General features: G+C 40.1%; 1 protein-coding gene across 1 annotated transcript in view; it reads right to left on the bottom strand.

Moving 5' to 3' along the window:
* Nucleotides 1-18140, bottom strand: part of kirrel3a (kirre like nephrin family adhesion molecule 3a) — a 164837-nt gene that overhangs the window by 83871 nt on the left and 62826 nt on the right. Inside the window, exon 3 of the mRNA XM_042499533.1 lies at nucleotides 7446-7595. Coding sequence (XP_042355467.1) covers nucleotides 7446-7595 — 150 coding nt within the window. The remainder of the gene's footprint in view (nucleotides 1-7445; nucleotides 7596-18140) is intronic.

The raw sequence follows: 18140 nt of genomic DNA, 5'->3' as shown, positions 1-18140 counted from the left end.
GGCGGGGAGAGAATGAGTATGCCTGCAGGTCAGCTTGTTTTGAGAGGGAGCAAGCTGGAGATGGAAGGAGGGGAGGAGGGGGAGGAAGGGGTTCCATTAAAGCCAAATGGGCAAAGTAAATAACATTAATGCTTATTGATTCCATCTAAAATACAGCTATTTATTCTACTGACCAACAATCAATGACTAGGGCCTTTTGGAAGTCTCTCACTAACATCGGTTCACAGCAATAACACAGGATTTATGAAAAATGCCATCTCATTACATTGGAATACAGCAGTAATACATCTCTATGACTCAATTTAAATTACATACACACTTAATCATAAGCAAATTCATGGTAAATCTAAATTTGTTCCATCAAAACTGGATATCAGTTGGTAATATATGCAGCAGATATGATATTCAAACTAATCACCAAGTGAGTTTGGAGCACTATAACTAGGGCTGGGCGATATGGAAAAAGGCCTTATCAAGATACAGCCCCCCCCCGCGACCCTTACAAGGACAAGCGGTTACAGAAAATGACTGACTGACTGACATTTCAGACAAAAAGCTGGAAAATCCAATCTCGAATGAGAGACATCGGTTGGAAACATTGGAGGAGACACCTGTGGAGTATGAGACACCGGCGGAGACGCAGGCAGACCATGAGAGAGAGGAGCGGAAAAATACTAACATGTTCTCAACCCACATACTACGCTAAGTATCCTCCTGTGTCTGTTTGCATGTTCTGGGATGCCACTACCAATGCCAGGATGGCAACAAAAGCACATGGTGGGATTGCACAACAAAAACATGTGGTTTGCAACAAAGGCACATGGTAATCAATGCCAGGACATCAACAAAGCAGATGATAGGTTTTGGGAGAAAAAAAGGCAAATGTTTATGTATTTAAAAAAAACAACAACATCAGACATGAAGAGACCAGTCTCCTGCGTGATAGTCCAGTGTTTGTTAGATTCATCCACTTCCCCTCCTGCCCACCCTATAGCGATCTGCTCCTTATATTATGTTGCTACTAACAGTGTTTCAATCTGACATGCCCAGTTAGTGGTGGTAAGTGGCGTTTCATGCAAACGCAACAGGTTTCATCCAGCCGTACTCTCATCTGACACTGCCCGTCTGTAAATTGTGCTGCTGCGAAATGTAGGTTTAATATTGGGATATAATGATGAAATCACTGCAAAAGTGGCGGTATTTGACAGCTTTGGAATGAGAATGGGCTGAAATTACATACTACAATGGTGTGGTTATAAAAAACCCATACATATACCTGTATTTCAGTATTCAAACTATTCCCCTAATCTTCTCAATACATTTGAACCAGTTGGATGGCTTAGAGATATAGGATGCTGCAGCCATTAGCTTTTTTACTTTCTTTTTGAGCATTTGGATTGATGGCACAGTGAGCTCTGTCGTGAAAAAATGTGACCCATTAAACACTTAAAATATACATTATCCCAGGATGCAAAGCACAAAGTAATCAGAATATATTTTACTTTATGTGTCTATTATATGAGTGCCAGTTTATAGACAATTAGATGCTACACTACTCTGAATTATTACATTACATTGGGTATTCAGAGAGCATGCATTAAAAAAAAAAACAGATCGCAAATATTTAGACACAAACAAAAATGACAATTTTCTTCCATCTTCCATCAAAGCAGTCCAGCTGTGGCCAGTTTCAGTGGAAGTGTTGTGTTTGGAGATTTCAGTGACTGCTGACTAAAAACAATATGCTTATGGGGATTGTTGAACCATGCCCTGCACACCAAGCTGAAGGGCTGATAATTGAAATGCATAGGAAATGTGGGCAAGGTGGTGGGCAGAGCTGAGCTGTCAGTGGTATTCTAGCCTACCAGAAAATGACTGAAATTTAACACACGTATTCAGCCTCAAAAGCATTTCCAATTCAAAGAGCAGTCAGCCTGCTGGGGAACATTATGTTACAATTTGCATTCATGAATGTTATCAATTCTGTGATGATAACAAGCTCGTGATGTGTTAGTGATATAAATATTTTAGGACAAGTGATTTTTTTCTCTTTCTTTACAACTGAACATCTGTTAAGTCTACATGTTTTTTTAATCAAATCTTAGGGCTAATAGTATTGTTTGTATTGAGCAGATTTTAACCATCATCATTTTTTTTTATTAATCCTTAAACAGGCCATTAAACAGGCCCTTTATGTTGAGAACCATGTGGATGTGATCACCAGTCCACTCTCTCTCCCATGGTGCCGAATACAGACTGCCCAAAGACAGATTTTGGCTTTATGAGATACGTCAGGCTTTCAACCAACTGCAAGGTAAACTAATCTACGGCGATACTTGATGTTGAGAGCAACTAATGTAGTATAAAGAGCGAGAAAGTCTGCATAAAGCCTCTCTTGCCTAGACCTTACCTCCTTTACATGTTAAAGATGTGTATGTTATCAAATGAGCTATCATGCTACATTTTCATAGGATATCCTACGGCCCATACTTTGTGAATACGTTGTGCCGAAAGCAGCTTATGAATCACTCCAGTTAGACATTTTTGTTGCTGTCACTGTGTAAATGTTCCCTCTGCTTTACCCTTGGATGTTTATATTGTTGCGGTTTCACACATGTCTTAGGGTATACATTTCATCAACCTGTCTACATGATCACTGTCAATCCAGGGACAATGACCTGCTCTATTCACACATGGACTTAATCGAACATTACATCCACTTTGTATGAGGGAGCTGACAGAACAAAATTAAATGTCCCATCCAACTGATTTGGACATTTGCATTCTTACATACAGCCCTTTTGTGGTGACTTCTACTTAATTTAAGGTTTGCAGGGCGTGTGTGAAAGGGGCTACGCTGCAGATACGCTAAAAAATTACCCTGTGCGTCACTATGAGATGCCAGATGGTGTGTCGAAGCATCAGTATTTGACGACCTTGTAATGAGAGTGGGTTCTAAACAAGGAATATTGTAACTCAAGCCAGTGTTCACAAATCACAAATTTACCTCAGGCGGCTTTAAAATCCATACAGCATATGACAGCTTCTATTTTTCCAACCCATGCTTTGGATAAGACAAAGTCCTCCCAAAAACTCTCGTCTGTTAATTGAATAATTTTGCAGTGATTTGTTATTGAGATGCTCTGTTTGGAGAGCCAGTTTGCTAATAAGGCCTGGCTAATAAAGAATTGATTCAGGCACCTACTGTATGACTCATTATCATTAGCAGGAAACTGGATGGTTGAAAGGAGCTTGTGGTCAAACTCAAGAGGGGGAGGAAGGTCACATTATAAAACTCTCACTGAAAAGTAGATAGTTTTGGAAGAATAGAATTATCAACCAACATCTTTGCTTTCAAAGCCCATTTGCAGCGCAGCGGCATTACATTTCAATCCTCACTCCCTCATTAAATCCAGCTTTTAATTTGAATTACTGCAATATCCTACTTCAGTACCCATGCTTTCATTACTTTCAATAGTGTTTAGTTTTGCAAGTGCTATTCTCCTTTAGTGATAATATCTTTTCGATCCGCTGAGCTCATATATTCTTTTCCTTTCGGCTCTTTCAATAGTTATAATAACCTGTTTAAACAGCAGTGCGGTGTCAGCAAGAAGGGCTCTCAACTGTTGTCCAGGCAAAAAGGCCAATTACACTGTCACCTCCGAATAAACACTCACTGTTCAAGAGGAAGAAAGAGAGAAAGGCTTTCCAGTTCTCTCTGGTTCTTGTCATTGACGCGCAATCAAGAACGAAGTGCCATCTACACTGTGACAGGCACAGTCATGCACAAACAAATGCAGGGCAGTGCATACATAAACACACGTGAACAACACGTGCACACACGCACACACACAAACACACACACACACACACGCACACATACACACACACTCAAACACACACAAACGGAGCTCCAGTCCTCTCTGTCTATCTCTGCCAAGCTAAGTCGATAGTGATGTTTGGTTAGGCACCAGCGGGTCCCTGGGGTCCAGGTCATTATGACTTTCAGTGACACCAGTGAAAGGCCCTAGAGTGAGATAGAAAAGATGTAATGGCGGAGAATTGTCCTCTGAGGCCCAATTAGGGGAACACTGTCTATGACAAAATGGGAGCAGCAAAAAAGAGGCCAAGGCAGACGGTGTCTTTTGGGGAATGCATCGTGTTAACATGCTAAAATATGTCTGCGTAACACCACACACCTAGCAGTGTTTTTTTTGTTTCTTTAAAAAAAAAAAAACAGCAATGAGAGATTTTTGCTTGATGCAGAATGTGTGTCTTCACTTCTACTGGAGGTCAAAGACATGCAGATGAAGTGTGCTGTTATTGACCTAACCCAGCACCTAAACAAACACCCTCCACTCGGAAAGCTTATTGGAGGGAATTATTTCCTCAGGCAGTTCGAGTCTTCAAAACAGCCTGGGGAAAAATGGAAGAAGGGGGGTAGGAAGTCACATGTGGTTCGGCAAAGAGCAAAACACGATTAACCATCTGCTCAAGCAGCAGATGTTGTGATAAATTGCAACTTTCAAATGTTGACTTTTTGTAACCCAGCTGGACGTGCTGATGAAGAGGCTTTCCATATTTTTCGCATGTCAAGAGACAGAAAAGCCGGTCTGTGTGTCTTGAAGGACGAGTGTTTTCCTGACGTGTGTTGCAGCCCCAACACACTCAACCATGCATTTTGCAGATAAAGAGAACTGACAAGGTGTCATTCAAAGTGTTCAACCAAACAGGAACATAACCACTGTGGGGATTTCGTGTTTGTCCACATGGATAAGGCTTACTGAATCTCAAAAAAAAAAAGCAAAAGAATGGAGCATTTGACCAAACACAGGTTCAAAAAGACTGAAACAAACCCAGAAGGACAAATAAATAATGTGCACGAGGAGGCACCTGCACGTCAATCAAACTGCAAAAACAATCCCCCAGTTTAAAGGTTTAGGTACAGAAGCTCCTGTTGCAGTTGCATCACAAATCATCATGGTGATCAGAGGAATTGTCTGTCTACAAAATAATGACTAAACATTCAGTACTTTATGAAGGTGACATTTAGAAAATATCAGTGACATGAAGGCCTATCGGACAGTACTTTGTCTTTTCTATGGCCTTCGCCATGATTGTCACGTGCCTTCTGGAATTTTCTTGTAAAAACTGAGAAGAAAAAAAGCGATTTTGACAGTATTTCTTGTGTGTATCCTGAAGGCCCAACAAACATGTTAAATGCATCTCCTTCCTTATGAAACATTCACAAAGAAGAATTTTTAACCTGCAATCATTACATCCATGTTCGCTATAGCTAGAAGTCTTCTTCTTCACTGCCTTTGCTGCGTTTCATGGTTCATTACTGCCATTTGTTAGTCAGTGGAATAGTGTGGAATCATTTCCACTTCCAACACATTAAATGCCACTGCTTGGTCAGTGATTTTGGTGTCAGACACCAGTGCAAGAAGGCACCTTTTGCGGCAGCATGATAATGGGTGCTGTCAGTTTATACTTGTTGTGACGGGAAGGTGTAAGGTGTTATACCACCAATATTGCTTGAAATTTCTTGTTGTAGGTGAAGATTGACCTGCATTAAATTACCGCACAGCAACTTCATGTCCTTGAAAAGAATAAAAACCCTGTAAAGGACTACCAAACTGCCTTGTGCGTGGTAGAAAAAACATATTTACTGTAAAAGATGATTGAATGTCTATTTGTGGAAAATGAACTAAAACACACAAAAAAACACTTGTGTAGTCATACAAGCATTCACTCCCATGAGTTATCATTAAGGCCAGAGTAAGTCGTTCTAAACTCTCCATTCACCGGCCAATTCAATAATTAGAGGGCCAGCCTTGAGATCTCCAACTGTGCAGTGGCTTCCTTTCTCAAGCACATAGAGAATTATTCTTCTATTCACATCATGTTGCATTATAGACTTGGCCCATGAAAGGTAGTAAACCTTTCTATTCACCTCCAAGAGTGCTGGGATCACGAGAGCCATCTCACATAGCACACACCTTTATAATTCATGAAGAATTGTATGATCTGAATCCAATTGTACAGACCAAGCTCAATCTCTTAGCTTTGTATCTTGAAGAACATATTCAATAAGGGCAGAGCCCTTCTCTAAGGGATATTTGGCAGCAGGTTTGGTCCGTCATGATGCTTTTGGCACTAACTCTGAATTCACAGGCCTTTAGCCCCATTGCAGGACTGGTCTGTTGGTCTCAGTGTATCATAACTGAAACCCTCTGAGCTATTAGAGCAGGCAACATTAAAATCCTTTCACTTAAGATGTCACTTCCTCTAACAGCCACGACACGGAGCGAAGTGCATGTGCTCTCTATTTGCCTGTTAATTTTTAATTTGCACCAGGGCATTTTAAAGTGTGCTGTCAACCTAATCCTACATTAGTCTCTAAAGTGTTAGAATCTGCTTACATATGCCCTACTTTAGAATTATGAGATTTTCGTCCCCCCCTCATTTTGATTACCCGAGGAGCTACTCGGTGCACTCTACACATGCATGTGGATGGAACACGACGCCTGAGGAGAGATGATCACCGGTTCATTTCATGGGCTACTCCTCATAAAAGAAAACTCTTATTTCATCAGCACTTAGTGGAGGCAATAACTGTGAATTGCATTAGCTGCAGTGTCAAGGCCCCCTTAGGTAAGAGAGCTCATCCTACCAGGGGCATGGCCATTTTATGGGGTCTTTTTAAGGGGGTGCAGTTGGGCATGCCTGTGCACTTGTGGGTGATACAGTATACGAGAGCCTGCTAGAGGTTTATTTGTCAGTTCTGCTGAAATGTAACGTCTGCTTCAGTTATTATCTTTTGCCACTACATCAATCTGTGTGTAAACATTCAGGACTGATAGTTGATGTACAATCCTCTCCAGCGACCTTGTTTTTCAGGTCATAAGTGACTATTTCCTTTAAGTTGTATGTCGCATCTTTTCTCATTCTGGACTCGTCAAATACGTCTGCTCTGACAGTGTGACTTGATATAGAGAGCGCAAGTGGGCTTATAGGGCGGGCGGGCGGTAGGGGTGGTGGAGTGGTGGATGTGAGGCACTGTTTTCCCCATTGTGACAATAAATAAATAATTTTATATATATATATATATATATATATATTAGGACTTTTTAAAGATCATTTTCAGTTAATGAACTTACTTTTTTAAGATCATTTTCTTTTCTTTTTTTTTTTTTTATCTTTACTCTTTTTTTGTGCATATTTCAAGTCATTTTCTTCTCACTTTTTGGGCCATGTCGTTTCAAGCTGCTTATTGCCCTCGCCCCATGTTTTTGAAAGAAATCAAACCAAATTTGCTTAGGAATCAAAGTGGTTAACTGATGGTGTAATTGTATATGTATACCTTTTTTATGTTTGATTCACTCTGAGGAATAATTTATGCATTTATATTAGGTGATGAGATCAGCCAAGTGAGATGTTACCTGACAGATCCCTGTTAACACCCAGGGCCATGCCATCACGCAGCCAGAGCACCATGCCATGGTAACCGGGAATGGAGCAGGGCAGGGTGACCGGCTGGCCCGCCACCACCACCAAGTCTGTGGGTTGTTGGGTGAACACAGCGGAGCTCCCTGCAATAGTAAGAAGAGGGAATTTATTAGTTAAGCTTGTATAATAAACACCAAGTGACAAAAACTGCAAATGAGCAAGCAAATGGTAAATTAAACATAATAAGCAAGAACACAATTCAAACTCAGACACCAAAATAAAATTAAAAAAAGTCCCCTCAGTCTCAGAAACTCTACCATTATATAGCAATTATTTCAAATAAGGCATGCAAATGAGTTCACATAAAGCTGCACAGAAAATGGTACTGCATAAATGCTAAAATATCTGTATTTCATATCTTTACACAGTAGTAAAATATTACTGCATTGATTTAACTTGTTTCATCTGGCGCTCCATGATCACCATCCCCATGTGGCACATAAATCAACACTAAATGTGTAAGCACAGGTGTAACAGAAGAATTTTGGGGCAATGGAGTGTTATTGACAGCCCATAACCCCATTTCAGAGGCACACTGAGAGGCACTGCACCGGCCATATGTTCGGTCAGAAAATTGCCTGAGGCCGCAAGACATCACAAGGTCTTGCAATTGCAATACTTTTAATAAATAATGGTTCTTTTCGAATAATTTCCTCTATATTCTCTGGTTATCATCCCAGGGCTTCTCTTTTATTCAAGCTGCATTCATGTTAGTCCTTGCTTACTTTATCACACAAAAGTGTTGCCAAAGACCAGATGGATAGATGGACAGATAGATGGATGAATAGATAGATAAGGTAGTTCTTCAGAGTTCTTGAGTTATGGCCAAAAACATGTTGTATGAGGTCACTATGACCTTTACCTTTGTCAAAAATGAGACAGATGCAAGGTCACAGTGACCTTGACCTTCGAAACACCAAATTTTCATCCGCTCATCGTTGAGTCCATGTAAATGTTTTTGTCACATCTGAATCAGTTCCCTCAAGGTGTTCTTGAGATATTGTGTTCATAAGAATGCAAGTTCACTGCAACCTTTGACCATCAAAATCTAATCAGTTCATCCTGGAGTCTACTCAAATATTTGTGCCGAATTTGAAGAAATTCCCTCATGGTGTTCTTGAGATATCTAGTTCACAAGAATGAGACCAATAAGTCCATAGTGGCCTAGACCTTTGACCTATCACCACCAAAATGCATCATCGTTGAGTCTTAGTGAATGTTTGTGCAAGATTTGAAGAAATTCCCTCAAGGCGTTGTTTAGATATCACTTTCACAAGAATGTACATGACGGGTGGACAAAAGGACGTACAGACGGACAGAACATAATCTCCGGTGTCCACTATCGCTGGCGCAAACATAAAAACCAAAGTACTAGTCAAACTGAAACGAGAAACAGTGTCATCATAAAAACCAAGCTGCTGCCTTGGATAAAAACAGAACAGCTAAACATAGTGAAACCCCAATGAAAGAAACACCTTTACATTAAACTGTGAGAAATGGTGAGATCACACTTCCACATATTCTATAATTCTGATCCAATCTTACATCATTTTTTTTCTCCCTTATTGAAGAAAAAAAACAACCTCCAGGGCTTGTTTACTGAGAAAGGATTCTGACAATTATCTAAACGTTTCAAAGCAAGCCCAAATGGGAGCAGTAGGATATCAGCAGCAAGAGTGACGGCAGATACAAACACCGATGCTGCCAACACGTTTGAGAAATCAGTTGCTTTTTGCCGTTTGAGTAAAACTATCACATCTTTCAACAACAGAAAGGTGGAACCTGGAGGGACAGATCATTTATCACACCGCCATATCACATGTTTCATACCACTGCAACATCTGTGTTGGGTCCTCTGAGATCCCATTCCTGCTGCAGCCAAAAAGGTCACAAAGCTTTTTTCTATAAACCCCGTAACACATCTGAATGTGTCCTCACCAAGGAAAATGCAATGCAGACAAAAATATTTGAATTGTTTTATTTCTTTTGGGCTATAATAAAAATAATAAAATTAGCTTATTTTTTTTAACAGACTCCATAGTTTTTTAAATATAGGCTTCTACCAAATGGTGGTTGTTCATGGTAATGGTAAAACAGAAAAAACCACTAAAACCACAAATAAAAGGAAATAAAATATACATTAAAATGTAAAATAAATAAAAAAGAAACAAACCAAAAAACTACAACAAATTAGCTCTAAGGGGCTCAAAAACTGGACATCATAAACAAAAGAATTGGTCCAAATGATGAAGTGGAGTGATGGCACTCAACTTTGGTTATCCAAAATGACTCGTTTTATAGTAAATAACAGAATTTAACTTCCGTTTAAAAAGCACAAATGATAGCTAATGACTTGATCCAGTCCTTAATAAAGTGGCCCCAACTGCATGAGCAACAGATCAGAGGAGGAGCAGCAGAGAAGAGGTCTTGAAGAGGACTCAAAGGCAAAAAAGAAGACATATAAAGTAATCAAGATGTCGCCATAGGTGGCTGCCTCTGTAAGCTGGCGTGCATTGTAATGTCATGTTTTTATTGATAATTCAGATTTTTGGCCGTGGTATCCAACACTCCTTCACCAGAGACGATAAGCTCATGCACATCAGGGAAAGAACTCAGCAGATTTATTTCCAACATTCGCGTCATCACCCCGGACACTAACTCACACCACAAAAATAATTTCTTCCCGACTGCAGCTGGCCTCGTCAACAAGGCCAAGGACCCCCACTGACACTGACTCTTATCCACAGCTGTCGCCATGCAAGCTCACATCTTCACTATCTCCACTACTGTGAACTTTTGCATATCCGCTGGTCAGTATTTTTGAATAGTCCTGCACAAGACTGTATAGTTCTTCCACTTTAAAAACTGATCGAATTTGATGCATTTCTATTTTCTTTTTTATTTATTTATTTTTATCATTGCTAACTTTTTCTATGTTATATTATTTCATTTGATGTTGTATGTATGTGCAAACTTAGCTGGCAATTAAAAAAAAAAGTTTCTGATTCTGATTTCAAACTTTTCTTCTTCATATATGAAAACATAAGCGCTGCAGGCCGCCTGCTCAAATTAACAGTGTAAGTTTTTTGCATGACACTGTAAGCATCTTTCTATCCTCCTTTGTAAGGAGAAATTGCAGCTAGTTCCTGGTTACAGACAAAAATGATACCTTAAATAACAAAACTATTCATATAGATTTAAAAGTCTATAAGGCTCACACCACACACACATATTGAAAAACAATGCGTTTTTTGTATCATTACGTGTCAGTGCAAAAAGCATCAGTGGAGGAAGCAGCATGATTGACAGTCAATCAGTTGTATAACAGGAAAAAAAGTTTTGTCAAGGTTTTAACTATTCAGGGGACACTGTGTCTAAATGTTTTTCATAGACACCTGTTATATAGAGGTTTGCAGTGTCTCTTTCCTAATTCATATATTTTTATGCTTTCCATTGGTCTTATTACCATCGCTTCACCCTAATTGTATTGGAGGAATTAGCCAATGACAATGCAAACGTTAAAGAAAAAATTCTAAATTTCAAGATTTTCATTAATATTAATGTTGCCATCTGAAAACTAAACAGAGTGAGTTTAAATGGTTTTCTGTCTTTTGTGATTTTCCATTCCACTGAGCAAATACATGCTCTTCATCCCCCTATAGCGCCTCTATTTTGTCTCTCCTCCTTCAGTCCTTGACTACCAATGCATTAGTGTGTTTTGTATTCAGTCTCAATGGTACTTTGCTTAGAGTGTGGCGTTGACTTGCCTGTGTGTTGCTGTCTTGTTTTTTTAAAGAACCAAACCTCAACTTTTGTTCAAGTGGATTCTCAGAGGTCTTAACTCTCTGAAGAAATGAGTGTCGTGCTCTACAAAACATCCACTAAAGTGTGAGGCACTGTATTTCCTGATTTTTGGATAGTTAATTAATACATTGAGTCTTCGCCTACATCCACGAGCCAAAAAACACTTGACTCTTTGTTTAACTTTGGTTCTAAAACTCTCAGTATACATCTGAACAATCGTGTCTGTGAAGTCTTAAATATGGGTTTAGTACACAGAGTGCGGAAGATCATGATAAGCATGAGAGTAGCAAACGGTGCCAACGGGGGTTCCAGTGGGGGGCAATCTATATATGTACATGCCTGTGTCTCTGTCGATCAAGCAGGGTTTGTGCAGCTCTATGGGGAGCGCTGTAATGTGACAATCTAACCTTGTCTTGTGCTTCACAACAGTACGTTTGCACAGCAGGGCGGGCACTAATGGGAGGATGAGTAGAACAAATGGATCTCATCATTACATCTCCCAGCTTCTCTGTGGGAGACGGCTGTCTCAGTCAAATCAAAATAAACATATTTCTTTGCAAAAATTTTTCGACCTCGCTTTTCCGCAATTTGCCTAGAGGTCTCACCCATTAAACATCCACAATTTCTACAGGTGCCTGGCACAAAGAGCGATTACACCGGTGTGGAAATGTTCCCTTTTTTCCCCCACTTGTTGATGTTGAAGCTGTTGACAGCTTAGATGTGTGCAATTTAGAGATAAAGGACAGCAGCAGGGTGTTTTGCTAAACGGGCGAGCCACTTGAAGCAAATGTAACCTCATGTCTCCAGCTGTGTTCAGTTTATTACTGTATGGGAGGAATGGAAAATATAATTTTTTTGTGTTTTTTGTGCTTTTTTTCTTTTCAAAGTTGATGATATTGAAGGTCTTGGGGAGAGCAATATTTAGAATTCACATTTCATGAAGAGTTGTACATGTGGCGAGGATGATTTAGGGGGATACTTTGCCAATTTTCAAAAAGTTTTGTGTGATGACAATGTGGGTAGTATGTGTAAATGAACTGCAGCACACATCCCTCCATTGCATCAGTGCCTAGATATCGGCCAAATTGTTATTTTCCTTGATATGTTATTGACCAAGAATTTCCCAATCATTGCTTCCCCTAAAATATACCAAGATTCTGTTAAAGCAATGCCTATTTCTTGCCTAAAATGTTTTCAGAAACATATTTTAATGCACTTTTTATCTGTAATAGTTAGAGTTTGTGAACAGGAGTTGGTCCCCATACTGTTTCCTGCATAGTAAAAATGGCAGAATCTTTTTTTTTCACTTGAAATGATTTCAGAGACAAGTTTTAGCTTTTCATTTTACTGTAATACTAGACTTTTTCTTGCCTGTCAGCTGCCATTATTTCACTCGTATGAGTTTGCATTTCTTCACCCACCAGCAGGAGTGTTTATTGGTCCATTTCGGCGCAGTGCATTGTAGGCTACAGACCAAACACCATGCCATAGTCCTTTTTCTCAGTATTTTCTGGTCATGTAGCACCAATTTCAAAAGTATTTGTGCCCTTCTACTGCAGAAAGCCTTGTTTCTTGAAAAGAAGAAGGTAAAGACTTCTGTTAAGTTATGGGGCCTGTGGATGTGGAGAGATTGGAGAGAAGAAAGAGGAAAACACAGAAAATCTTGGGCAGAGTTGCCCACTACAACTAAACTCCAGAGTGTGAATATGCTCAGAAAACTGAAGGGCAGTTTCCTCGACAATCTTCATTCAGCTTAAGCCTGAGATCACTACACCCAACGCGATGTTTGCTTTCACTTTGCCAGCCATTGATGGGGGAATCGATTCTCTCATTGGCTCGTGGATTTACTGAAACGCAATTAAGCTTATGAGGGGCCACTCAATTCCCTCACCTGCCAAGAAGACTGAAACAAGGGCGGGGGGCATTTGGCAGCTTTATGCCAAAGTGGTCTCTGAGAGGTCTACTGGGGAGATGAAAATGTGTTCCTTAAACAGCTTCAGCAATTTAGCAAAATAGTGCTGAGAGCGATTTAGTCTCATTATGGTTACCAGAGTCCGCCTTCCTTTCATAGAGCTCTGTAGAGACTCCGCAGTGCCATGAGCTACGGCACAGGAGAGGACAGTTGCAAAGCTCAGTTCACTGCACACACCGCAGCATTCAACTGAATATTTTATAGACTCATAAAAATCTTGACTGGAAAAATTTGTTTCTTAGAGCCACTGTGTGACATTTATGCACGTAGGGTTTGGGGAGGTTTTCCACTGATCTGTTTAAAATCGTGCCCAAAGAAGACCTCTGCTGTCAACACTACTGTGCTAAATTTGCTTGTAGTGAAAAATTCCACCATCTTTATCTTTATGTCCCTAATATGAGCTCTCTGTTGCTGGCAGGTCTCCTCTTTATCTGGACAGGAACTTAATAGAGCTTTGACTCTTTTATAACTGTACATGTTTTGGCTTGGTATTGAAAAAACTCCATGACCCTAGAAACGGTAGAAGTTAAGCACAGAAAGAAATTAGTCTTACAAGGTCCTGACGGGGGTAAACATAATCATTTCATTTTGAGGTTGTTCTGAATAACAGACCGCGAAAGAAAGGCTGAATGGGGTGTTCACAATATTTCATAACCATTCAGCATTACCCATCACAAATCCATTCTTACAGTGAGCCTTGCTAAGAGAGAAATTCTGCTGTTAAAAGCATTCAGAATGAGCATGAAGTTAAACTCAGGATGTTAATACCACTGGGCCTCATTTTCCTTAAATTTGTTCATAGGGATGGTCCTAAGAGTCCATGTTTGCCTCATTGTGTGTTCTTAAACCGCACCATTGGTCACACCTGTGTTGTTGTAGTGATTAATCCCCTCATCGTCATCAGTTGAAAGCATGTGCTAGATGATCATAATTAGCATAAATTTCACACCAATCCCCATACAAGGGTAGACAAAGAAGAAAAAGTACAAGAAGAAAAGTTAAACGGACTAAATCAAGAATGCCCGAACAAAATTCTGGGTGAAGTACCGAGTCCCAAAAAAATTTCAATAGTTTTGAAATATTGACATTTCTGGAGAGAGTAAACACCAAATGAGCCGTCATATTTCTAAGCGTCAGGAGTGGATATAAAATAACACAGCAGAGATTCACTGGATGCTGACAGTCTGTGTTAATTAAGCACCCAAACCTGACTCGACCCGAAAACTGCAAACTTTATGCAGCCTGTTTTCCCAACTCATCAAGTAACACCACGTGGTCAATGATTTCAGCGTCAGACACCGATGCAGAAAGGCAAGTTTTACAGAGGCATGGATTTCCACGATGTTTATAACCCACCTAGACGGCACCTTTTGAGGTGGTTTGATACGCTTCAGGACAGCCGAACGGCACCTTCTGCAGTGGTATGACATGCTGTCGGACAAGTTTGAAACACTGCTGGTAACGACGTGACATAAGGAGCTGGACAGTCCCTGTGAGGAGGACAGGAGGGTCCAACAACCCCAGACTTTCACCCAGTAACCCGCTGCTTGCTTCCCATATGAATGTTGATCCAAAACCATCATGTTTTTTTTCTTCTTTGCTTTTATTGCACAAGGAAAACAAACAAACAAAAAAAACTTAAATAGGATGTTTTACTGATATTTTAAGTTTATTTTGAAAAATAAAACGTACATTTGGAAAATGGAAGTGTATCTTGTGGACAACTGAGGACAAAGATGAGTGCCGCAGCTATCTCCAAGGAGTGCATGTGTGTGATCCTATTTAATACAACATTCTGTAAGTTATTAATAACTCACACAGAACGCTGCTCAGTCCTTTTTTGACCAGTCTGCCCGCTGCAACCTGTGACATTTTCTTGCGTGATCAGTCATTGATTATTCTTAACATAATTTAGTTGCACTGAAGCGTTAGGTTTTTATTTTAACAGACCATAATGCTTTGTAAAATAATGAAAATTAATATTTCAAATCATCATGATAGAAAAATGCAGCTGTAATTTAAATCCTGTGATATTGTAGAACTGTAGAATTTAAAAAAAACACAATAATTATTTTGCGTCTTGGGACTCTAATGTCTATAAGTGAGCGCACAGAGATTGATTTTTTTCCTAAGAAGAAACCCCAAACAAGAAAAGATTGATGAATGTCAGAATCATAGTGAAAATTGCATAACTCCATTTGGAAATAATTTTTTTCAATAAGAATAAGGTATATAGTTCAGCGTCGAAGTGCATTACATGTCAATGCCATTCCATCTTCTGTGTTATCACTGCTGTGAGATTAATAACACAGTCTACCTATAAAAAATCAAACAAGCCAGTTCTGAATTAATCTAAAATATATAATTGGATTGTTACAGTGGATTTAAATGGCTCACACACTCCACAGTACTGTGAAGTGTCTGTGGAATAATATGACAAATACTAAGTAATACTCAGAAACTACTAAAAATGGAAAATATAAAGTCCTTTTAATCTTCTATAAAATGATAAAGACTAAAAAATACAGTATGTTACAAACACAAAACACTGTGTACTTAACTCTCCAGGGTCTCTCTGTGAAAAATGAAATTGTTTGCTACTGTATGTTGCAGACAGGCCTTGATAGATAACAGTGTGGGTTTGGAAAAAAAAGACACAATGTGTAAAATTGTCCTTCCTTTCAGGTCTCTTGAGTTTCTCAGTTCCCCGCATTGGAAAATAAATGCGTCTTCCCTGGCTTCAACAAGGGTGGAGGGTAAAACAGGAAAAAATGGATCTAGAAAATCTTTGATTCATGGATTGATCCTTGTTCTGTGTGAACAAAAGGGTTTCAAGCACAGCCTAAGGCACAGAGTTTTTTTTTTTTTTTTGGTGGGGGAGGGGGCATAGTACCAATCAAACAATGAATTTGACTTCCTAACTTCACGAGATGAAAGCACCCAGTTGTGCACTCGCAGCAACAGGAGAATTTTAATGTGGCAAATAAAGCCAGAGGTTTACTGTGCGTGAGTGTGTAGAGGAAAAGAGAGTCACCGAATGCTTCAAGGCTTTTGTCATTGTTCTCTCACAACACAACTTTTATCATAGATGGTGGATATACCTGTAGTGCAATTAGCAAAAAAAATAAAGGTAACTTTTACTTCAAAGTTGTGCAATTATGGATCTGATAATTTAAAGCCTAAGAGGGCAGTGTTATCACCATCAGTGTTACATCCAGTAACGTATCCAACAATTTCTCATCCCAAGTTGCATATTATATATTGTTGCTTTTCGGTGGACTTTCGCGTCTACATATTACGCTCTAGATGTCCTCCTGCGTCTGCTGTCGACGCTCCGGGATGTCACTACTATGATGTCAACAAAGTGAACAAAGGTCTCGCGGGTGAAAGTCTGGAGTTTGTTAGATCCATCCACCGCCCCTCCCACCCACCCTATAAGGACCATTGTTCTCGGTATATTACATCATTACCAGCAATGTTTCATCCTAAAGCCCTCCAGTATCATGCAGACTCAACAGGTTCAGTCCATCCACATTCTCAAGTGATGCCGCCCGTCTACATATCCTGTTTCCGTGGCAGGTTCTCCCCGGCTGTCTTGCGGGATGTAATAACACCACAAATGGTTCTGTCGGGCTGCGTTCTCAGCTGACGCCGCCTGGTGGCATATCATACAGCCGCAAAAGGTGGCTTTTGGCGTCCTGATCTTATGCTGAAATCACTGCAAAAGCGATGGTATTTGATACCTTTAGAATGAGAACGAGCTGGCGTATCATTCCGCTTCAATAGGTTCCATCAAGCCGTGTCGTAAAGTGATGTCACCCACCGGCGCTTCATGCCGCCGTGAAATGTGGCTTTTGACATGACTGACCTAGCGGGGAGTATCAGACAAGTTTGGAATGAGAAGGGGCTGGTAGCCACCCCTTTTCACCTGACCTCTGCCTACCTGTACACCTGTTCCAGATTCCCCCATCAGTCCTGCAGTATACAAACCAGCCCTTCCTGTTCACCTTTCGCTTTCCAGCCTTCTGTTCTGCCTGCCTGACTTGCCAGCTTGATCCCCTGCTTGCCCATCTGACCTTTACCCCTCTGTCTGAGCTTTTTGGATAAGTTTTTGCATAAATCTGCCTGCCTGGTTTGGGAGCTTTGCCTGATCTTACACCACAGGTAAACTTACCTGCCTTCATCATGCATCAAGTTCAAACCTGTTTCTCTGCTTAGCATTTTGCAGCCATGGTAAGTGTTTATTCAAAGATCTTTAAGGAGACGTTTTATTTCTCTTGCAAAATGTCAAACATATTTAGGTCATATGATGTATAAAAGCTAATAAGATTCATGTTTAGTTGACAATCATCTCAGCTAAAAAAACCCAAAATCAGCTGTAAAAAAACATGATGGCTCTAGACCTACATTCATCAAAATCTACTGTGACTGATAAAACCATCAGCGGGAGCTGGAGTGATGCCTGTCCTCTGACCTGTCCTAGGGAGGGACACAGTCTTTCTTGTGTTTAGATGAAGGTCACATACACATGAGTTTAGATGAAGGTCACAGAGATAACACAGTTGACAAAGCTGTTTGTCGAACCGCATGATGTCATCTGACAAAAGAAGAAAAAAAAACATCTCTAAGATCCAACAAATGACCAAATGCTTTGCAGCGTCCTCAAACATCACGCTGCCACACTTTGACTGAAATATGATGGTGGATGAAGGACGACTATTTGCAGGGGATCCAGAGCGCTATTGTATTACACAGCTATGTCAAAGACATGGTACATCTTGTCATACATCTGCGGTCTGTCCACGGGCAGAGCAAGTGATGTGTGTGTGATGAGAAAGAGATTGTATGGCTG

Source organism: Plectropomus leopardus, chromosome 13 (assembly GCF_008729295.1).
Source record: "Plectropomus leopardus isolate mb chromosome 13, YSFRI_Pleo_2.0, whole genome shotgun sequence".
Classification (NCBI taxonomy): Eukaryota; Metazoa; Chordata; class Actinopteri; order Perciformes; family Serranidae; genus Plectropomus; species Plectropomus leopardus.
Note: the sequence above shows the minus strand (reverse complement) of the source record. Positions and strands in the feature narration are given on the sequence as shown.